This window comes from Semicossyphus pulcher, unplaced genomic scaffold (assembly GCF_022749685.1).
Source record: "Semicossyphus pulcher isolate SPU_LCO1_2020_fin unplaced genomic scaffold, fSemPul1.0.p SCAF_24, whole genome shotgun sequence".
NCBI classification, from domain to species: domain Eukaryota; kingdom Metazoa; phylum Chordata; class Actinopteri; order Labriformes; family Labridae; genus Semicossyphus; species Semicossyphus pulcher.
The window spans coordinates 13448185-13471707 of NW_027211698.1; the positions used below are offsets into that span (position 1 = coordinate 13448185).

Genomic DNA, 23523 nt, shown 5'->3' on the forward strand with positions numbered 1-23523 from the left:
ACAGATAGTTAGAGCTTGAAAAAGACACTTAAAGACGTCATTTTCACTTTCTATTAACTCCAGCTGTTGAGGCAGATGAGCCGATATTTTAATTATAACGTCTTCCTTTTCCCGTTAATTAAACCACACATCCTCCCAGCTTTTTGTCCTTTCTAAGAGCTGAAAATGAGGAGGCTTTTCCCAAAAGTGCAAAATGCAGAATAATGTGATCTTAAAAATGTCTCCTCCTTCATCAGACCGTGGAGTTTCCCCCTCTTCCCCGCAGCTCCTCCTGCGTGCGGCTCTTTCAGAAAGCTGAAAGAGTTAAGAAGATTTGGCAGCTACGGTGGCAACCAGCCAGCCGGTGAGGGAGGAACCGGCTTCCGGTGGCCAGAGGCAGGCGGCTCACTTGCCCTGGGATTAAGTGGGATCGGGAGAGATTACAGCCCTCTCTCTCTCTCTCTCGTTTTCCTGCAGCTCGATGAGCGCTGCGTCCAGTCTCAGGGGAACATTTTCACCTCATATATACATTTTGCTGCACCTGCTTTGGTGCTGAAACCTGCAGGAGCTGGAGGATTAAAGCGTGTTGCATCACTGAGGAAGAAGATATAAAGGTAAGAGCTGCATTATGATCAGAAAAGGATCACCTTTCTTTACCTACAATTACCTCCTGAAGAGCTTGGATCACTTTTCTTAATATTTAAGGCCTTTAAAGCCTGCTTCCACTTGATCTAATTGTGTCTCTGAATTGACCAAACGTAGGAAGAAATTATTTCCCTAAAAGTAACAGATACATGTTGTATGTGTCTGGGTCACCAGAGCGGCGATTACAGTCTGTACATCGCAGTATTTACATCTCCTACGAGCTGTCGTAAGTGTGCCATTAACCCCTGACCCCCTTTTACACTAACCACTGATGGAGCTTCCTACCTGATCCGGGGTCACGCTCACGGCTGGATTACCGATGAGGCAACTCGTGCCGCAGAGGGAGCACAAAGTCTTGGTGCAGGTCAGGTGGTTGTGGGAAATTTGTAAGAAGCAGGTGCTGCAAGAGAAGCCCATGTTTTAGGAGATTTATTATTAAATGCATCAATCTAACACCTTTGGCAGCAAGGCTGGGGGCAGTTTGGGGTTAAGTGTCTTGCCCAGGTTAACTTCAGTACTCTTGTTATTAACCTCTTCCTCTTTGTCCCAAATCGAAACTATAAAGTTGTCCTTTAAAGTCTTTGTTTGAAACATTCGCCCTTTAAATTTGTGTGCAACTTAAAAATGATGCACCTAATAGTCGCAGTGTTATGTCTTTCTCATAATATATCCATTCTCGAGAGGCAAACGTGCTGTGATTCTGGATGTGAACGGGAAAAAGATAGAAAAAGAGATCTCACTGTTTTGTACGGAAGCCCAAAGCGGACATGCATCCATCCAGTTTATTTACTCCAGTTGTTTCCGGCGATCTAGAAAACAAAACAGGCTTGTCACTGTGATATTACAGACCATAACATGCCATGCTGCAACTGCCCACACTAGTGAGGTAAGGAAGATTTTCATGTAAATAAATGTCTGTTAAATCTGTCGCCGAATGAGGTAACACAATGATTGAGCCTACGGCCCACTGATGAAAGCCTTTGCATTTGCAGTATTACTGACTGGGTGTCTGTGGCGACTTTCGCGTGACGCGTTTTCCATCAGCCAGCAGTGGTTGGTCTGCCAGAGAGGGTAGGCGGAGCTAAGCGGCTGCTTTTCCACTCTCTGCAAGTGTTGCGAGTAAACAGTAATCTACTATGGCTGAACAAACAAAGAAAAGATGGATGACTACAGATACAACTTCAACAAGAAGTGACAATCCAAAGAAGAAGAAACAAACTCGACGCTCAGATGAAGGAAACAGTCTGAAAAGGAAAATCAAGAGTTACAACCGGAGCTGACCGTGGACGTCACACATGCAGCACTGTCTGGATATCTGGGAAGTGTGCTCCCGCAATTACAGTTTATCGCCATAGGTGCCGCTAAAGAGAACAAAACTGAGATCTTAGAGATTCTAACTTTAAGCCTGTTTCTATGTTTTGTGCTTTTGCAGCTCTGGGGATACGAGTTATGATCTTCTGGTGGTGCAGCATTGTTACCTCGAGATAAATAAGTCGAGATCTTGAGCAAACAGCCCGTGAATGACTCGTTATCACAGGAAAACAGTAAATGTATGGATTCACGTCCGCTTTGGGCTCCCGTAATTTTGGTTGCACAAAATCTACAGCCCTGTTAAGGTTGTATTTAGATCCTTTGCTTTATAATGCAAAGGGCAGATGTATATAAGTCCTCATCATCTCTGTTTGGCCTTTTTCACATTGATTTCTTTTTCCTGTATTCCAAAGATTAAGGCTCTTTATAGAACTACATGTTCTTCATATTGCATAAAGAATGTTACATAATTTACGTGGCATCACAACCATTTTGTTTTGTCGAAATCAGGTCTGAGCTTTAAATGAATTTCTCCTCTCTCACTGCTGGAAATAGGACGGCTTGGGCGGTTCATAGGTCACGCCCATCGCTGCTCCTGCTGTTCCTGGAAGAGACATAGAAAAATACATCACTCTCTGATGTCCATGTTCGGGTTAGGGTTACTAATCTTTTATTCGCTTCATACCGGAAATATTGTACTAACATTTTATTGTGTTTCCGTATTTTTCCAGTTTTAGAGAGTCCCCATAAGCAGTCAGCAGTCTGTCGTCTGGGTCAAAGGTCGGGGGTCCAGTGACCATGAGGCAGGCGGTGGAGGCTCAGGTGTTAAACCCCCACTGTGAGCTCGGAGAACACGGTCAGTACAGGGAAATAAGCCACATTAACAGTCGACTTTAGCTCCCGCTCTACAGTTTAATAACACGTGAGTGTGTTTGTGTGCCGCAGGCCTGCGTCAGATCCTGACTGATGTGATCGAGGAGGTGAGGAAGTCGGTGAATCCGGACATCGACGGAGCCGAGATCCTGCACAGTCTGCTGAACGCCTCCTGGCTGCAGTCGCTGCTCAAGGTCTGAAAACATGATGATCTACTGGAAACTTAAACGATTCAAATCAGAACATTTGACATATAGTGGATTTTCAAAGTAAAAGAAGCAGGAATTGGTGCTTCATTGCCTGTATTTGACTGCAAAGGGCAACACTTTTACCTTACTGGGGAAAAAGGTAAAATTTTTGGGAGTTAAAATCTCGTGTGCAGAGAGTTATTTCCTGCACCTGGCCCAGATAAAGGATGAGACGTTCACAAAACTACCTCTTCAAGCGCAGAAAGTCAGTTAGTAATGGACTGAAAAAAGGAAAATTAAATCACTTTATCCCAAAATAATCTAAAAGATGGATTATATATGTAAGATCCTTTCTGTACTTGAGGATAGAGTTGTACCTTTGAGCCTCTGAACTACTCACAGAAACAGTTGTCATTGTGTCCAGGTTTACGAGTGTCTCCAAAGGTACCTGAGAAACTCTCCAGCACCAGCTCTGGACTACGCTTCAGGACTCTCACTTCAGGTGGTTTGTGTTTTACATGGATGATTTGTTGCTTGAATTCATTTAGTGGGAGTGATTTTTTTAAAGGGTGGCTTCTTGTCTGTAGCTGCTGATCGACATCCGATCGCTGCCGGGCTGCTCTGAAGACGCCAAGGAGCTCTACCGCCTCCTGAGACAGCCACACCTGCAGGTGAGAACTTGTTGCTTAAAAAGTTTGACCTTTAACCTTGTTTCTTGTATGTGTATCATCCACATCAATTCTTAAACAAAATAAACCTCAACTACTTCCTTTTTTTAGCCAGCAGAGGACCATTTTTTGAAACAAAGCTGCTTTACCTCTGTGTTTTCTAGGCTCTTCTCTCTGCTCATGATACGGTGGCCCAGAAGGACTATGAGCCGGTGCTGCCGCCCATGCCTGAGGAGCTGCCGGACGATGAGGAGGCCACCAGGATCGTCTGCCTGGTCAAGAACAAGCAGCCTCTGGTGAGCCGCGCAGCTGAAGCCTCACTGTTACTTGTGAGGAAAGTTTGGTTCAGACTCATTGTAAAGCGCCGACCGCTCTGAAGTTGAGGTCACATTTTGATGAGATCACCCCGCTTGTCATTTCATGAAAGTCATTTTTAATCTCTCTTGACTGAAACAGATTTTCTGGGATCAGAGCGGAACATCAAATAAACGTCTCTGAGCTCAAAGCTTCAGATAATGAAGTCACGACACAAAGGAAGTCAATGTTTTGGGCGACTTTCGGATGTGGTCACAGTGAAGAACGAGTGATTTAAGGGTATTATTGTCCAGTTTGGGAAATCCTCACCAGCAGTGGACCGAGTTGATATAAACAAAGAGGAGAGAAGGCACAAAAGCAGCTGCTTAGATATCTGTTAAAAACAAGCTTATCAGATTTCCTAAAAAAAGGACTTCATGATCTGTCCTTTATAAGACGTTACCACAGCCATGTAATGGATATATATCAAGCAGGCCTTTGTTGCTAAATGAACCCAGACGGGTCGATGCCAGACACCGACACGCAGCTTATTACACGACTACTTATCGTACTTTAAATCCATCATGTGACACAAAATGCTGATTTAAATCGTCCTTCAGCGTCTGAGTTTAGAACTCCATCCAGAGCAACGGTCTGGTAAACATCGCAACGGTCTGGTAAACATCGCAACATTGTGGTTAACGTAGCAACGGTCTGGTAAACATAGCAACGGTCTGGTAAACATAGCAACAATGTGGTTAACATAGCAACAGTCTGGTAAACATAGCAACGGTCTGGTAAACATCGCAACAATGTGGTTCACATAGCAACGTTCTGGTAAACATCGCAACAATGTGGTTATCATAGCAACGGTATTGTTACGTTCCCCTGAAGTATAGGCAAAGTTGAAGGAATTTATTTAACAAACTAAAGCAAAAAGGAAACACAAAGCGAGCTTCTTCGAAACAAAAGAGAAGCTGTTCTATAAGACAAAACACGATAAACCAAAAACTGCAAATAACAATAAACACGAAGGCCTCGAACACGCCCTCCTTCCACTGAAGGCGTAAACCCGAACACGAAGATGTCTGTCACACACACAGCCGAATGGCCCACTGGCCCTGGCTGTCTCCTCTCTGCTGCTCTTCATACTCCTGCCTGATTGCTGAATGTGAAACAGGTGAGCAGCACCTGAGGAGCACACAGGACAGAGACACACACAGAAAACACAACACAAAACTACGGCACGTAACAGGTAGGGTAAGCATAGCAAAGGTCTAGTAAACATAGCAACGATCTGGTAAACATAGCAATGGTCCAGAATACATGGCAACGATATGGTAAACATAACAACAATATGGTTAATATAGCAACGGTATGGTAAACATAGCAACGATCTGTTAACATAGCAACGATCTGTTAACATAGCAACGATCTAGTAAACATAGCAACGATCTGATAAACATAGCAACGGTGAAATAACATACCTCAGAATGCCGCAACTGACTGTATCGAGTATTCAACAAGGCTGTGTGATAAGTAAACATAAAACATTACGACACATTTTCCTTCGTTCTTATGCGGTTATAACGTCCAAAATATGTCGTCAATAAAAAATGTCCGCATACTTTTGGCCACATGAAATCGTTGTTTTTAGTAATTTAGGTGAACTGACATTTCTATAATACCTCTAAAATGTAATATTTAGTTTTAATGACGTGTGTTTAACGTATTTAGAACTAATTATTCACATTTTCAATAGTTTGTTTGTCTTAAACTCTTCAGTATATAAAATGCACCACGACAGACATGCTCTCCGCTACAGTGCAAACAGATGCTGGAGGGCTTTTTTTTCTCTTCTGCCAAATATGAATCAAACATGTGACTGCGTCCGACAGAGAGCAGATGTTTGGTTTTTATAATCTCTCATTTGACTAATTGTTTGTTAATGCTACAGGTCATTTCCTGACTGATGAAAAAAGAAAGGAAACAATAGTTTGGAGACATTATTATCATTCTCTGCTAGAAACTTGTACGTGTGTTTGTCTGATGGGTTTTGTATTGATATGATTGAAGGACAGATTACAGAGTATTCTAATCAATGAAGCTTTAATCTCATTTTTTCCCGTCCCTCGGAGATGAGGGAAGAGAACAAAAACATTAAACCCACAGGAACAGACGCAGGAAACCAAAGTAAAAGCACAAATTTCTTGTGCCTGTAACGATCGTTTCTCTCTGCCTTTGAGTGACTCTCTTCTCTCTCAGCGCTGCAACCAACAGAGAGTCGGGCTGTCGCTCTCGTGTGCATCCTCCCCGTGCACGAAGAAACGCTCCAGAGGAGCCACCTGTAGCCACTGGGACACCCTGAAGCGTCTCACCCGGCAGACGCTTCACAGAGGTGCGTTCGGGGTCCCGAGCCCTGCAGCTGCAAACCTGGATGTCAACTGGTGTAGGAGAGGCAGCTTCCCGCCATCTGAGCAGCCGTGTCATGTAGCAGCAGCTGCTCGTCCGTACCCTCCACCTCGCTATAAGCGCATGAGGAACTGTCAGATGTGCTGCAGCAAGCCGGTGAGCAAGTGTCGGGTTTGTTACACCAACCTTCTCTGGGAGCAGAACCGCTCTGCGCCTTCGGTCTACAGCTCCGTTCTGATCGGTAAGAAAAGATCTCATCATCCATCATCACACCATCTTCTTCCTTCATCCATCCCAGCTACTCTTTGATTAATGATGTCTGTTTTGTTATTGGAGATAACGTCATTGAAGAGCTCGACAGCGGAGACGAGTCCAACAACATCTCCTACCGGCGTCCCACAGCTCCGCATTGGACTGTATCGCCCCCGTGTCTTACCGTGCCTTACTACTCCAACGTAGACGACTACCTCCAGCCGGGCCTTCCTCCGAGGCTGCAAAGCCCTCGCGTCCGCACCGCTCCCCCGAGCCCCATGCGCCCTCGGCGTGGTCGAGTGGTTGATCTACCTCCGGTTCCCCCCGTCGAGCTCGCCAAGCAGGAGAGTCTGGACGAGCTGAGGACGACGGTTCAACTGGCCGCAAGCTCGATGGAGAGCAGCACCAAAGACATCAAGCTGCTTGGGGAAAAGATGGCCGCTGCAACTGAACGCATGTCTGAGACGGTGCAGGACAACTCCCAGGCTTTGGCACTTCTCACGCAAGTCGTGGACCGGCTTCAGACGCTGCTCACCGCCAACAGCATCCCTAAACCTCCACCTGAGCAAGACGGTACTCCCAAGACAAGCCAATCGCCGCAGTTCCAAAAGAAACGTCCATCCTTGACGCACCAATCCCGATGTTCTATCCCCTCGCCTCTGTCCTCCAGCTCGTCCTCCAGCTCCCTCAGCAGCTCCCTGGACGCTCCCTCCACCTCTCAGGGAACCAGCTGTCTGTCCGTATCTTGCCATGGGTCGCCAAGAACTGCCTTGAAATCCAAAAACGCCACTTTGCCGCAAAAGAAGCACGTTCAGGCCGAGCTGAAAGAGTCCAAGCACCTTCAGACAAACGGCCTGCTGGATGAGCCGAAGGAGAGCCCGATGAAAAGACGTCGATCCCACCAGAGGAAGAAGAAGAAGAAGAAGGCCACATGAGTGGATAATAAAGTGGATTTCTTGTGTCCTTTCGAGCCGAATCCGCTGAGTTGCTGACCTGCAAACACACACAGTGGTAGTTGAGATTTATTTCCTACTTTTTGTTGCATGTCTCGTCGTTTTCTTCCATCGTGTTGGACCACGTCATCCCTTCATCAGTCTCATCTGGAGCTCTTTCACCGTCCAGTCTTCTTTCATCTCACCCTGAAGTGTTTACGTCTGCTCATGGCGTCAAACAAACTTCTTCATTCGTGTGATTTGATTTCTACACATGCTTCTCGATTATTTATTCTCTGTTTATTTGTTCTGTCTCAGGGAGCGACGATAAAGAGGAATGAGATCTCAGGGGAGATCTCTATCGCTCGGGTGATTCATGGAGGGCTGGCAGATCGAAGTGGTGAGCCTGATCTTTCAAGGATGAAATGTATTGTTCTATATTTACTGTATTTTCCTGCTTTTCAGGGTTAAATAGAGATAGAAAAAAGTGCAGTTTATCTTTAAAATGTTGGACGTATGACAAGGAAACTACTGAAAGAAAAACACCCTTTTAATTTCTTAGAGAATCTGGACTTTCTAGAGCTTTCAACCCCATCTCAAAGTCTCGTGTGGCCAAAGGATGTTAAAAAAATCCTGCCTTAAAGGTTTTTTGTAGAATAAAGAAATAACCAGATAGAGCCGCTCCTCCTGATTAGGATGCCTCCTGGCAAACCTATGGAGGTTTTCCAGGCACATCCAACTGGGAGGAGACCCCGGGGCAGACCCAGAGCTCGCTAGAGGGGTATATATCCCGCCTGGCCTGGGGACGCCTCGAGATCCCCCAGGAGGAGCTGGAAAATGCCATCGATGCCCAGCCCCCGATAAGCGCAGCATAATGGTTGGATGGATGGATAGAAACAACCAGAGTTTGTTGTCTTGTTGACTCTTGAATCCGTCTCTCAGAAGCTGAAAGAACGACTTTAAAGTTAAACAAACGTAAGAAGAGACTCGGAATTAATCGAATGCTTTTAATTAAATGAGCATTTCTTTGCTTGTAGGTCTGCTGCACGCAGGAGACCGGATCGTAGAGGTGAACGGTTTTCCTGTGGACGGGATGGAGCCTGAGCAAGTCATCCAAGTTGTGGTAGGCTGCTTTGATCGTCCTCGTGTGTATTTGTGCGCCGACAAAGAAACAGTTTCTATCACAATGTAGGAGACACGTGGATAACAATGATTTAGCATGGCTGTAAACTGTGTTTATCTTCTTGCATCCTCCATATCTATGTTCTTAAACACCTGATTATCTCTTCTGCAGCATGCTTCCACACCTCCAAATTGCCACTTGCATCCTTAATCTGTTCAGTGATTCAGTTTGTATAGAGGAAGTAAAACAAAAGAGCAATTAAGTCTGATAATTTAAGCTTTTTTCAGTCCTTTAAAGGAAGCTTAAAATGTCACAAACTAATCAACTCCCTTCTACAACAGTCTGAAAAAGAAAATCAAAGACAGCACTCTCTTAAAGCCTCTTTAAGTCAGATCAGTTGATGTTAAAATGCACACAGTTTCCTGATGTTGTCATAAGCTTGGAGCCATAAATATCTGCTGATTAATGCATGTTGTTCCTTTACAACCAACCAGCAAGCGAGGTCACACGGCACCATCATGTTCAAGGTCATTCCAATCACAGAAAGGCCGGTCCACAACCAGACGATGGTAAATCATCTCTGCCTTCCTCATCCTCCAAAAAAGCCTCTTCCTCATCACATTAAACTCACTCGTCTTGTTCTAGCTGTACGTGCGAGTCATGGCCGACTACAGCCCCCAGCAGGACCCGACCATCCCCTGTGCAGACGCGGGTATGAGCTTCAGAAAAGGTGACGTCCTGGAGATCGTGGACCAGACCGACGCCCTCTGGTGGCAGGCCAAGAAACTGCCCAACACCACAGCCTGCGCCGGCCTCATCCCCTCCACCAACCTGCTCAAACGGTCAGTTTCTTTTATTTACTGAGATCCTTTATGCGTAATAGACCAGTTCAGAGGCAGAACTGTGACTTGGAAGCTAATGGAGAATATATTTATAAAGCTACGTTAATCTGTTGTTACAGGAAGCAGAGGGAGTTCTGGTGGTCTCAGCCTTATCAGCCACATGCCTGCATGCAGACCTGTAAGTTCTCCCACATTTTCTTTAACTTATCCCACCTTACAACACATTCAAACCTGATAAATCCTGCACAACTTGGTGTCACAGTTTCATTGTGTCTTACTCCTCGCTTACTGAAGTGAGCACTGTAGAGGAAGGTAAGGAGAGAAACCACACAGTTGTAGTTAAATTAGCATTAGCATCAGCGCTAAATCATTTTAAATCTTCTTATTCTCACCCACAGAGGAAGACCTAATGGCCATCGATGACAAATGTGTGGAAGCAGGTAAAGCTACGTCCGTTATTTATAGCTTTTTAAAATCTTTTACGCACAAACTCGCTGCGTGTCTTTGCTGCTTTGTGATTCATTTCCTTTGTTTGCGTGTTTTTCTTCCTGTCAGATGAGGAGGCTTTTGAATCTGGTAGGTAAGTCTTTGTTGATTTAATCTGCTCTGACTCTGATTTTCGGAGTTACTCTTGCAAAGCTTTCCTCTAATCTTCATCTGAAACGTTTGTTTTTCTGTTTCCTTTCTAAACTCTGACCGGGAAAATGTCAGACGAGCTCAGAGAAGGTGAGAAAAGTACGGATGACCCAAATATACTGCGTGTTTAAGATCTGACGGTCAGCGAGAAAAAGTACACTGAACAGATTCTGTTCTATAGAGGTCGCATAAGGTCACTGAGGATGAAATGAGCCTTACTCAGAGTCAGGGCTTTACGCAGCTGAGACCTGATCGCAACCGGTGACCCCACTCGCCATCTTGATCTTGTGCTGCTGCCTGTCACGACCTTGATTACTAAACACGCAAATTTTAAGCCTCCCAGGCGCTTATATGACAAATAAGTGAATATCTGCTTCTCTGTTTGTCTCACCAGAGGAGGATGACTACAGCAGCAACATTGAAGGCATCTATTTAGGTACTCTCATCCTAAATATTTTCACAATAAAAGTCTAGACCACATCACTGAATCAGATTTAATCCATCAACCTTTTCTCTCAGCGGGCTTCAGGCGCAGCATGCGTCTGTGTCGGCGGCGCTTCCACAGCACCACCCAGCCGTCCTGCCACACCCGCTGCCCCAGCAGCTGCTACAGCGCCCTCAACAGCCCGTACGAGGAGGTGGTGCGATACCAGCGCCACCCGCAGGACGCACACCGCCTTGTCGCCCTCATAGGTATTGAGCTTTTAGCTGGGATGCTGCTGCTTTCAAAAGTCTCACAGTGGAGGAAATAAAACATTTTAGAGAAAGTAGACAACCATATTTTATTAATCATAACTATTAATCCTTCACAGCTGTCTTCTTTAATTACTCCCTACAATTTGCATCTGACGAGATGTCAATCTCTTCTAAAGCTTTTCAAATTACATCTAATTTGTTTGAAAGTTTCTTTTTAAATAAAGTTATCTTGCTTTACTCTCAGGTCCGTCTGGTGTGGGGGTGAATGAACTTCGGAGGCGCTTGACTGAATTAAACCCCAACGTCTTTCAGGGAGCCATACCTCGTAAGTGGTCCACTGAATTTCATAAAAACTGCATGTTCGAAATATTTATAACAGCAGATGAAAAGCCTGAAAGAAACTGATTCTTTTGTATAAATTTTAATATTTTATAAAAATGTCGTTTTCTTTTGTCCAGACACGACGAGAGCGCCCAAAGGATACGAGGAGTCTGGCAGAGAGTATCACTTCACCAGCCGGGAAATCTTCGACAACATGGTGTACAACAACAGGTACAACTGTCTCTGCTGTGGCTCCATGAATAATGAATGGATGCATTTCATTTTACACCCACTGAAAAAATATACAGCTGCTTTTCTGAATGATTTCTGACATTAATGTTTAAGTTTCAAGCATTTTTAATCCCTGTGTTGTGTCTTGCAGGTTTCTCGAGTATGGAGAGTACAAAGGGAATATGTACGGCACCAGCATCGAGTCTGCAAGGGAAGTATTACACAGCGGGAAGATCTGCGTCATCGACATCGATCCAAATGTAAGAAAAAAACATGTCTAGAAACAAGAACTTCAGCATCTATTAAAAACATACAGAAGCATTTGTTTTGTCTGTGCATTTAGGCCATTCAGGCAGTGAGGACCCATGAACTGAGGGCCTACGTCATCTATGTGAAGCCTCCACCTCTGGAGCGTCTCAGGGAGACCCGACAGGAGTCGTACATCACCACCAACTACTACGTCAACCGTCCTTTCAAAGTAAAATCTCCTTGGGGCCAAATTTTACGCCTTTCCTTACAAATTTGAACAATGTTTTTAAGAAAACCCAACTTTGTTTTCCTCATAAAGGATGAAGACTTCCAGGAGATCGAGGAATCGGCCCGCAAGATCGAGTCCCAGTACTGGCAGTTCTTTGATCACGTGATCGTCAATGAGGAGCTGCAGGACGCCTGCGTGCAGATGCTGACGGCGGTGAGGAAGGCGCAGGACGAGCCTCAGTGGGTCCCCGCCAGCTGGATACGACCCACTACCGAGTCGTAAGAGGAGAAGGGAGGTGGAGGAGACAAGGGGCCGAGAGATACGGGCCCCTTTTATCATGGCAGCAATCATTTTTAAAACCTCACTGTAAAATCCAAACATCAATCAATTTTATGTCAACGCGAAATGTTTTCAGGGAGTAGGGCATGAAAGAAATCCGTTTAATCCCCCAAGATAAGATGGAGCTGGACTGAAGCCCGAGGACATCCTTTAAACTGTGTCAGAGTTTGATGTCAGAAGTTCAGATTTAGAGCTAGAGTTTGTTGTGCTAAGACTTTTAATTTTTGGACAGCAAAAACGTCACATTAGAGGGCACAGGCTGCTCATAGAAACATCTTGCTCTGCACACATCTTTCATGCAGCAAAATGTTCACTGTGGCCCAAGAACAAAATGCACAAAAACTAGTAAATTTGTTGCCCTGCTCCCGATCGTGGACCTGCAAAGAACGATCTTTTTTCATTTGATGTTTACACAGTAGAAAGTACAGTGGTTTGATTTTAATTTGTGTGATTTGTTTTTCATTTCATATTTCTTTGTGGTTGCATTGTGGTTGTCAATGCATGCCAAATTATTACATTTACAAAACATCAACATAAGCTGTGTTTGGCTCAAAAATTGCATTTTGAGTCCTTATTTTAATACTATTCTGTCATATTATTAAAAAGGTGCAAGCAAGTAACGACATTTTGATATTTGTTCCTGTTTGTGACATAAATAAACTACTTCTCATAGTAACTGACGAAGTGAGTCATTTATTTTATTTTTTAGCGTTGTATGAGAACTTTTATTTTGAATTTACAGGAAGTCTTGCGTGCTGCCCGGAAACACTTCCGGGTAACGGTTCACCGTTTCAGAGAGTAAATAAATGAAGACATATCAATCAAATTAGCAGTTTTAACCAGTTGTAGTCTTTGAAATACACTTTTATGATAACTATGACTTAACTGGGTGACATTTTAAGGAAGGCTTACTGGAAAAAACAGTAATATGGCTTCGGAAGGTTCAAAGGTAACTGATTTTCATATAACGGTTACTCCTACAGTAGTGCAGTAGTTAGCTGTTATGATGCTAGTTTTAAACGTGATTTTTCACGAAAACTACTGTTTTTATTGCTTATATGTTGGTTTTAACGAGATTTTTTGTTTAAAGAAACGCATTCTAATTGTTTAGTAGCCCCGGACTGTTCAGTGATAACTTACCGTAACGTTTAATCTTATAATTCAGATATTAAAAGCTAGCTTACCTATAAAAAGAATGCTTTTGTTTTTTTCCTGTATAGAAAATGCGACCCAGGGAGCTCCCTCCTCTTCCACAGGTAAACTTTATATATATATCACTTATCAAACTGTAATTACAAAATGCTTTTTAATACATTTTAAACCCAACATTAAAACACACAATAATGTATGAACAGAGCAATCAAAAGATTAATCAACCTTTATTTGGACTCGAGGGGCAACGCTCACTTACAGTGATATCGAGTTCGTACAGAAACAATTAAAAAGACAAACAACAAAGCATTGATAAAAGGGCCATTAAAATCTTCAAACAGGCGATATATTCTGACATTAAGGTTAAGACTATTAAAAGGTAAAGTTCATGAGACAAAGCCTAACATGCACTAAAGTAGTTAATTATGTTTATTGATTAAAATGGGGGAAATAAACAATTAGGTTCACTTATGTAAAACAATTACAAATAGAGTTTGGGACGTTTAAAATCAAGTTTCCGAAATGTCCAAAAGGTAAAAATGCATCTTATTCAAGAAGGTGTTTTATCTTGTTCCAGGAGTCAGGCGCAGAGGAACACAAAGCAATCTTTCCCAGTTCTGTCCGAACTCGAGGAACATGTAACAGTCACTGGTTTGAAGAGCGTGTCTGATAAAACGCCTCAGAGAATTGAATAAAATCAGTCAGGTAAGATGGTAGTTTTCCTATAAGAGCTTTAGAAATAAAAAGGTGAAAATGAATATCGTATCTCTCCTGGAGAAAAAGAGGAAGAGGAAGAACTTAAGACAACAATAAATAAAACACCATAGAAGTAACAAGAAAGTCTTTCGATTAAAATAGGTCTTCAAAAGTGAACTAGAGGGTAGGAACACATACAATAAAGTCAAATAAAAAGAATAGTATATATATATAATAGATAATACTTATATGATATCCAACTTAAATTATATCTAAACTGACAGAAACAAACTTTTAAGAGATGTGAACAGTATTGGTTTTTACAAACAAGCATCAGAAAGATTAAACCAGATTCCACAGTCGCCCTTCCTGGTAGTTTCACTCACTCACTCACAAACAAGAGTTGGAAAAGGTTGGAGTTGTCTGACCTCTACCCTGAGTAATCCTCACACAGATTTAGCTGAGGATTTACCCATGTCAGCCAGGGTGTTATGTGTAGCTTCACTCCGCTCTTTCTTGATTCTTTGGGGGGGGGATGGCCAGGAAGACCACGGTAAGGTTTTCCCACTCCCGTCTGTCTGTGTGCTGTAGCAGTAAACGTCTGAAAAGCTGATGCAGTGTTTCTGAAAACTCGTCCTTTGTATGTTTGGCTCATTGTGTCCCAGACGAGGTAATTTGTTAATGTGTTTACGCTGCATTTAATGTGCCAAACACCTTCTCAATCCAGTTTTACTTACTGCTTAGCGTCTGCTTTGTGACGGTCGTTGGCATTAGAGGAATTATACGGCGAGATTTGGCAGCAATTTAAATTTATTTCTGCAGTTTTTTCTTAAATAACAGTTTAAGAAAACGCTGTTAGGCACTTTTATATCCATTCTTGCAACAACCAGGAGGAAAATAGCATCACACAGAATATCTGCAAGGCTTAAATGATTGAAAGGCTTTAGTAGAGATTTAAAACTCTTAACTTCTCTGGCATTAGTTAAAAATATGTTGATTTTAGTGAAACTTGTTGGAAAAGATCTGTTCTCTTGTGGTTATTGATTTATTAGTGCTATTTAGGGAAATTATTGTTGTATGCTGCTGGGAAGTAGTAACAAAATGGGATAAAAGATATGATTAATTCATGCTTTTTCAAAAGAATTTACATCCGACCATTCCCTCAGGTTCTCATGAATATTTTCCTACTTACATTATATTGTTTGTAGTGTTAAATATATCTTTAATTTAACTTGGCTGCTCAAAACCTGTCTGAATAAAAAAGGAGGAATAAAAAAAGTAAGAAAGAATTGAATTGATTAGGAGTTATTGAACTGGCCTCTCCTTTCTTCTCTTCAGCGAGGCCAAAGAGCACTTCCCACCATGCCGAGGTAGGTACACACGTCTTTAATGTTACGTTTGCTTCATTTACAGTATTTCTGCTGAAGCGTCAAACCAATTCTTCTTCTTTTCTTTTGTGTTGAAACATGAAGTCAAGACGCAGCTGGTGAGTCACGATTCTAAATATATAAACTGATATAATCAGTTTCCAAAATAAGTATTCGAACTGAAGATTTTGGACTGGCTTAAGTTTGTTTATCAACTTGCACAGGAGAAGTACCTGCAACCAAACATAAGAAGAAGAGGGTGAGAAAGGAGGCGAATGGAGTCGATGATATGGACGGTATGTAAAGTTTAGGTTAGTTTTTTTAGCATTTACAAAAGTACATTATAAGGAGCTTCTGCTGTTTCTTTTATAGATCAGGGGATGGAGATGGGAGGCGTGGGCAGTCGGAGAGAATCAGAGGTCGGAGAGCAACTCACCCTCGAAGCCACGACCGACGCACCCCCACAGAGGAGGAAGAAGAAAAAGAAAACTACCACTTTAGGTACAAGATTCCCTGTAAATGTTGTTGTTCCATCAAAGTATAAACAATGAAATCAAGACAGAGAGAGATCTAAACATGTTTACATTTTTGTGGTGTCAGATCTGGAAGATGACCAAGCAGAACTGGTGAACGGAGACACAGCAGAACAGACGACTGACGGAGAGGAAGTGGTCAAAAAAACAAGAAGGAAGAAGTAAGAAAAACTTTAAAACAAACTATAAACAACAATAAAACCACATTTTTTAAATACATAAGAGAAAAGTTAAACAATTCAAGTTGATTAAGGAGAAAACTGAAATGATATCTGGGGCTTTTTACTCTCTAAACATTATTCTTCTGATTTCAGGAAGTCAAAAGTCGTTGAATCGCAGCTTCCCGATGAGCTGGACGTAGCAGAGGATGATATTGTTACAGACACCCCTCCTCCGATCCCCCAGCATTCCCTGTTCACAGCCCCGCAGGGTCAGAGCCAGCCGGTGGGGAAAGTCTTTGTGGAGAGGAACAGTGAGTAATCGAGGAAGATGAGGTTCAGTTGTGTTAAAGATGGTGATGTCAACTTCTGTGTGTTTCCGTGCAGAGCGTTTTCAGGCTGCTGAGCGCTCAGACTGGAGGAAAACCAGCGTCCAGATGGATAATATGACAGAATTCCAGCACATTCAGCCGCTCTTGACGACCAGAGACATTTCCATCAGAGTGCATGATGGCTTCAGGTGCAGGAAAAAGTTTCTCTTAACTTCCAGAAAGTCTTGACACATGTGCCCCCCACCCCTTCTTACTTTCTCTCCCCTCCTGTGTGTGTTGCAGGATGTTTGGTCTGTACTGTCACGGCTTCCTGGCGGGCTACGCCGTGTGGAACGTGGTGGTGGTGTACATGTTAGCGGGGCAGCACCTCACCGCTCTGTCCAACCTGCTGGAGCAGTACCACAGCCTGGCATACCCCTCACAGTCTCTGCTCTACATGCTGCTTGCCATCAGCACGGTGGCCGCCTTCGACAGGTAAAGCTGCGCCTGAACAACAAGCAACCATGATGAGGGTTTATATAAGGAGGAATGCAGCTTGTTTAATACAAAGTAACCTCTTGTGTTCTCAGAGTGAACCTGGCCAAAGGCTCCATGGCTCTGCGGGAGTTCATCACACTGGACCCCGTCGCCCTCGCCTCATTCTGTGAGTCCCAAATGAGTCAACACAAGGTTTTAAAATGCTAACAATGTTCTCTCAAACTTAAGGTGTCTGTTTAGTGTCAATTCACACTCTTTTTATCTGTTTTCATCCAGTATATTTCTCAGCATTGATCCTCTCTCTGAGCCAGCAAATGACAAGTGACAGAATCAACCTGTACCCCGCCTTCAACGGGACGTTATGGTGAGCTTGCTGGAATGATTTTTTGTTCAGTCCTATTAAAAAGCCTGGATTAGATTCATTAGATTCTCTTTTCTCTGCTCCAGGCCACCAGGGTCGGAGCATCAGATTCTCCACCCGTGGGTGACGGTCAACCTGGTGGTGGCTCTGCTGGTGGGACTGGCCTGGATCTTCATCGCCACCCGACCAGAAAAAGACTACACAGAGTGTGAGAGATGATATCTGTGTCTGACACTGCTATAATGCCAGTTTTGGAGTTTAAATCATTTTAAAAAGTTGATTTTATTATCTTCTTTTCCTTCCTCAGGTTATCTGATGGCCATGGAGATTGAGCCTCTCAAACCAGAGGACAAATCAGAAATAACAGCCTGATACTGTACAGCTTTGTTGTCCTTTTGCACATATTTTTACACTGTATTTTTGACAGTGAACTCTGAATGTGTTGTAGATTATTTTTGTATTTTTGAAACGTGAATGTGCTTGTCTATTTTTAAATACAATTTTATCCAACAAAACGAACAATGTTTCTTATTTCTTATTAGGTCTGGGGGGATGTTTATGCTAAGTTAAAATTAAAAATGAAGGTGGATATTTCGGTTTATAAGTAAGGATTGAATTAAGTGGCGTTTAAGCTATTGACGAACTATTTACGCCTTTTAAAAAGCAACTTTCTCCATCGATTATTCTGAGGTTAATTAGTTTGGTCTGCCCACAAGCAAGACTGTGTAGTCGAACACAGAGAAGCAATTTTGTCCGTTCAGTTTCTGTTGACGTGGTAACGGTAACCGTTATCAGTTGGGGTGGAAACCTCCAGATATTCATGTCTAAAAGTTAGCAAAGTGGTGCTGTTGAAAGACAGAAGTCATGCTGGACTTTGCCATCTTTGCTGTCACGTTTGTCATCATTTTAATCTGCGCTGTTCTGTATTTATACCCGGTAAGTCGGTGCAAGTTTGAAGTTAGCTTTAAGTTCATGCTAGCTGCGTAGCTCTGTTGTCCTCAGATTTTAGAAGAGTTACACCACTATCATATTAAAATAGTGTAAATTTAATGTCAAACGTCATAAATATCATCATTTAAGATCTTAAATTAATTTTTGCGTTCATCCGACACACCAATCATTATCCTGGTTCAGTGAAATACAACTATAAGAATCGGTAGTGGGCGTTAACGAGCACCGTTATCCGCCTAAATGGACTAGCTTTTAAAGTGAAATATTTGGAAATAGTTGCTGTCTAGTACGTCGCTTGTATGCCCAGTTTACCCGAAATAATTTAATGAGATTCCATATTGCTGAATGGAAAACTCAACTTATCTGCTCTAGCTGTGAATGGGGCATTTCTAAACAACCTATCAACACATAAGCATAGATTATAGATGTCTTTGAACTCCAGTGTAGACAATACATTATCTGTATTGACATAATCTTCTAATTACTGAAAAATAATCAACACTAATGGGGAAACCTGATTCTAAATCATGTTTGCAGTCATCCAGAAGGGCCTCTGGCGTCCCAGGTCTCAACCCTACAGATGAGAAGTAAGTTGTCACCTTTACCTATGTTTTTTTTCTGTAACAGGGTACTCTAAGTTCATACACAAGAGGATTCAGTAACCAGCCCAAGGCATGTTACACTTGCCGCATTGAATTCACATCATGTCTTTCTGCTCTCTCAGGGATGGCAACCTGCAGGATATTGTGAACAAAGGCAGTCTGCATGAGTTCCTGGTCAGTCTGCATCAGGAGTTCGGACCTGTGGCGTCGTTCTGGTTCGGCGCCCGGCCGGTGGTCAGCCTGGGCTCTGTGCAACAGCTACGACAACACATCAACCCCAACCACACCAGTGAGTGCAGCAGGATTTTCATCCTCTTCTCAATTTAATGTCCAACTGAATTTAGATGCCTCTCTATGGTAGGTTTCTGTATTTCTGAAAATGTAAACATAAAAAACCCCAAATCTTTCCTGTGTTTTTCTCAGCTGACTCCTTTGAGACGATGCTAAAGTCATTGCTAGGTTACCAGTCGGGGATGGGAGGCGGAGCCACAGAGAGCATCATGAGGAAAAAGGTGTACGAGAGTGCCATCAACAACACGCTGAATAACAACTTCTCTCTTGTGCTCAAGGTTTGTATCGCTGATTAAAACACCTTTCTGCCAATGCAAACTTCTACCTCTCCACATCTTCTGTTTGTTTTCTTTTACTTAGCTGGTGGACGAGCTGGTGGGAAAGTGGAAATCGTTCCCGGAGGATCAACACATCCCGCTGTGCGCCCACCTGCTTGGTCTGGCCATGAAGACTGTCACCCAGCTGGCTCTGGGGGAGAGCTTCGGAAACAACGATGAGGTCATTTCCTTCCGCAAGAACCATGACGCGGTGAGACAAAAGACGAGATGTCGTTGTGCTTATTCAAAGTGTTTTTTGTGCATCTGACTTTGCCATTAAATTAGAGAGAGAATATGTCCTGTATGTTGGCTCATATGAGTTCCTTTGGGTTAATAAATGCGTTAAAAACCGGACCTGTTAAATTTCTGTTAAAAAATGGTCCGTTTGTTTGGTTTTCCTCTTTTTCTAACTCATGTTGGCGCCGTCAGATCTGGTCGGAAATCGGTAAAGGCTACTTGGACGGCTCGCTGGAGAAGAGCACCACCAGGAAAGGACATTATGAAAAGGGTGAGTGCAGTTTGCATCAGAACAGACTTATTAAATTTAAAATGTTGGGGGATTTATGTAAACTACTAAACTACCCTCTGTCTTTCTTTTCTCGTCTTTTGAGTCTCTGTTTTTGTCTTTGTCTTTATTTTAAATTCTGCCCCATCACACCTGCTCTTTGTTGACACGTTTGAGCTGCGTCTGTCTGCTCAGCTCTGCAGAAACAGGAGGGAAAGTTTGCAGAGGCTCAGACATAATCTCTGTGTGTAGAGCAGCTTGACTGGCAGCTAGAAACAGAGACTGAGAGCGGATACCGACTGTGCATAACCACCGCTTTAATCAGTGAACAGGGTGGCTTTTATTGATTTGTCTGCCAAGGATACTTGTTACTCAGACTTAATTTTGGGTTCTGTCTGGAAAGCTTTAAATGCAGTCTTTTAAACCCGAGTGTGAGTGTAAAACAGATTCACGTGTGTATAAGGTCATGAAACATGTCTTTGTATGTTTATTCCTCCTGGATGTTCAGCTCTGTCGGAGATGGAGTCCGTGCTGCTGTCAGTGGCGAGGGAGAGGAAAGCCCAGAGGAAGCAGACGGTGTTTGTGGACGCTCTGCTTCAGTCCAGCCTCACAGAGCGACAGGTGAATACTGATGGAGTCACACATTCTGGACACCCAGAAGACGCCTTAAAGAAGTCCCCATGAAGGTCTGAAAAGTGCTGAAGTTAAATTTTTGTTGTGTGTTTCAGATCATGGAGGACTGTATGGTTTTCACTTTGGCCGGATGTGCCATCACTGCCAACTGTAAGTCACACACCCATCAAGTCTTTGTTCATTGGCTGATTATTTATGGCTGCAATTAATGACTCTCCTTGTTATTTGCTTAAATAATTAAGATTAATCTCAATTTTCTAGAGCTCTTTGGACATATTCAAATGTCAAACAAACAAATGATTAATCAATGTTTAAAGTGCCTGGAAGGTTAATTTTCTGTTAACAACTCGATCCCTGTTTTCCTCTGTCTAACAAGTTAAAACCATAAAAAAGTAAGAGCAGATATTTTTGGCTTTTGAGGAAAAAACCTGCCAAATTTCACAACAGGAAATCAAACGCTCCTTTTTCAGATAAATCCTGAAACCTTAATGTAACATGCTCATTTGGCAGTGTGTATCTGGGCGCTTCGCTTCCTGTCCACCTCAGAGGAAGTCCAGGACAAACTGTACCAGGAGCTGGAGGAGGTTTTGGGTTCAGATCCAGTTTCTTTTGACAAGATCCCTCAGCTCAAGTAAGATCTTTGGACCTGGCTTTATGACTAATCGAACCCATGTAAACATGAAGAGACAAGGCATGTTGTCCCTGTGTTTATAAGATGACACAGATTTGCATGATTGGAGAGGAAGGAATTTCATCCCGTCATGTTTGATGCGTTCAATAACCACAATCTTATCATCGTTCTGTCCTTGGACAGATACTGCCAGCAGGTCCTGAATGAGACGGTGAGGACGGCCAAGCTGACCCCCGTGGCGGCTCGGCTTCAGGAAGTGGAGGGCAAAGTCGATCAACATGTCATCCCCAAAGAGGTATCTGCTTTCCTGCTTCCTTTCTATTTATGTCTCTTCAGCACATCACGTTATGAAATGATCTTCACAGTTCTGACATTATTGAATAATTGTTATGTATTGGAACTGTGAGCATCTGTGACCCGTTTTACATTTGAAAAGTGGATTTCAGGACAGTCTTCATCCAAATCCAGAGTCAGATTTTGTCAGGCAAAATGACAGAATAATTTAGATTCAGTGCTCTGTTATTGCTTTTTCTGGTCCTTGTTTGTTATTTTATGTAGACTTATTTCCCCTGAGGTGTACAAGAAAACATTATATTAGATCTGAAAATAATAAAAAAATAGGGACAGCAAGGCAAGGCTCTTCAGACTGCCTTACATAAGACATTAAAATGAACCTTAAGGGAATTTAAAGAGACTCATTAAAGGTGAAAATATGTGTAAATAAACACTGATGTGTCTAAAATACCAAAGTTTCCTTTTTGTCATATTTCAGACTTTGGTCATCTACGCTTTGGGGGTTGTCCTGCAGGACGCTGAGACCTGGAGCACCCCATACAGGTGCACTTACATTAAACATGTTCATCAGTAGAATCTGTCCATATGTCTCTGAGGACTTTTGTGTGAGCTCCAAGGCTGAGGAAGGTTTATATCCTGAAATCCAGGGTCTGATAAGCAAATATAAGCATGCTAACATGCTAAAATAAGATGGTAAACATTGCACTTAGCATTTAGCATACTAGCCTTATCATATTAGCATTTAGCTCAAATATAGCCTCATACAGAACCTAGCATAGGTGTCCACTCATATTTTTATTGATCCAATAAGTTTACTTTCTCTTTCTGGTATTTATCGCAAGGCATTTTGGGAATCGTTGTTTGTTGCTCATTATGGTATAAGTACAGAAAGAACTTGAACACACAGAAATGTTGATCATTTATATAGTATGGCAGCACATCATTGGTTGGGGGTTATCTTTCAGGTTTAAGATAATGATTATTTATTCGTTATCATTACATTTAATGATTTAATACATTTAAAGATTTTTTAATTTCTGATACTGTGGCGTCCCTCAGGTTCGACCCAGATCGATTTGAGGAGGAATCAGCCACGAAGAGCTTCTGTCTGCTTGGATTCTCTGGGAATCAAACGTGCCCTGAGCTCAGGTACAAACTAAACGCTGCATTACAAAAACGTATTTCTGTTACAGAGCGTGTGTTAGGTTAACTGCGTACTTTAATGTTCATAAAAAATTAAATATATTTGTTCTCTCTGTCAGGTTCGCGTACACCGTCGCTACCGTCCTGCTCAGCACGTTGGTGCGTCAGCTGAAGCTCCACCAGTTGAAGGGACAAGTCATGGAGGTCAGATCCGAGCTGGTGTCCACACCTAAAGACGAAACCTGGATCACCGTCAGCAGAAGAAGCTAGTCTTTGATTAAACCCCTGCAGAGTAGCGCTCTCTTTTGTCCGAAGCGTCTCCATTTAACATCTTGATTAAATCAATTACCAGCAAAGTATTCCTTCAACAGTGAAGCCAGATAATCATTTTTTTCAAACAATAAATCACAATAACTTCTGCCTTTTTAATTATATTAAATAGTTCATTTGCATCATTCTTTTAGCCAACATAGATGATATTTTTTGGCACCGCCCTCGTCTTTCCATGGTCATCTTTCTGGTGCTTTTTACTGTACAGAAATCTGAGGCCTTACACACATTAATACACTGCCTGTCCACAGAGCCGATAACCACTTGTTGAAAGGCTTCATCTGTTAAAGGAGGCAATTATGTGGTTTATAACTCTACGATGTAGAGAAAAAAACACCTTGTGCTGCCAAGTGCAACTGCCTTGAGTCAAAAGTCTGTTTGACATGTGGCTTGTTTGTTCATTATCACAACCCACAGGCCACTGAGAACTGTCATTACCTTTTTAGGCATCTTACATATTATTAAATATGTATGAGGATTTTCTGTGTTGTGTCATCCTTTTCATTTTATGAATATTTAATATCACAACT

At 42.6% G+C, this 23523-nt stretch overlaps 3 protein-coding genes across 3 annotated transcripts; all 3 read left to right on the forward strand.

Annotated features, from left to right (window-relative positions):
• The first annotated feature begins 468 nt into the window (after positions 1 to 468).
• Positions 469 to 12839, forward strand: LOC138603524 (MAGUK p55 subfamily member 4-like). Its single transcript, XM_069675353.1, has 22 exons — positions 469 to 593; positions 2667 to 2791; positions 2881 to 3002; positions 3421 to 3498; positions 3584 to 3667; positions 3829 to 3960; positions 7873 to 7954; positions 8592 to 8677; positions 9172 to 9246; positions 9323 to 9519; positions 9639 to 9697; positions 9814 to 9831; positions 9918 to 9959; positions 10075 to 10095; positions 10231 to 10245; positions 10550 to 10591; positions 10675 to 10848; positions 11096 to 11176; positions 11310 to 11403; positions 11555 to 11663; positions 11747 to 11881; positions 11972 to 12839. Exons 2-22 carry the CDS (start codon positions 2734 to 2736, stop codon positions 12161 to 12163), a joined length of 1896 nt encoding a protein of 631 aa, XP_069531454.1. The 5' UTR covers positions 469 to 593; positions 2667 to 2733; the 3' UTR covers positions 12164 to 12839.
• A 166-nt stretch (positions 12840 to 13005) lies between these two features.
• LOC138603569 (transmembrane protein 237A-like) lies at positions 13006 to 17771 on the forward strand. Its single transcript, XM_069675419.1, has 14 exons — positions 13006 to 13169; positions 13441 to 13476; positions 15407 to 15438; positions 15541 to 15554; positions 15660 to 15731; positions 15808 to 15936; positions 16036 to 16129; positions 16283 to 16440; positions 16514 to 16646; positions 16741 to 16932; positions 17028 to 17101; positions 17212 to 17299; positions 17383 to 17504; positions 17604 to 17771. The coding sequence occupies exons 1-14, from the start codon at positions 13149 to 13151 to the stop codon at positions 17666 to 17668; spliced, it is 1230 nt and encodes a 409-aa protein (XP_069531520.1). The 5' UTR covers positions 13006 to 13148; the 3' UTR covers positions 17669 to 17771.
• Positions 17772 to 18063: 292 nt separating this feature from the next.
• On the forward strand, positions 18064 to 23451 carry cyp20a1 (cytochrome P450, family 20, subfamily A, polypeptide 1). The gene is made up of 13 exons (XM_069675362.1): positions 18064 to 18232; positions 18785 to 18834; positions 18972 to 19138; positions 19273 to 19418; positions 19501 to 19668; positions 19887 to 19965; positions 20471 to 20583; positions 20691 to 20745; positions 21106 to 21226; positions 21410 to 21521; positions 21999 to 22063; positions 22580 to 22669; positions 22783 to 23451. The coding sequence occupies exons 1-13, from the start codon at positions 18161 to 18163 to the stop codon at positions 22931 to 22933; spliced, it is 1389 nt and encodes a 462-aa protein (XP_069531463.1). The 5' UTR covers positions 18064 to 18160; the 3' UTR covers positions 22934 to 23451.
• Positions 23452 to 23523: the final 72 nt, after the last annotated feature.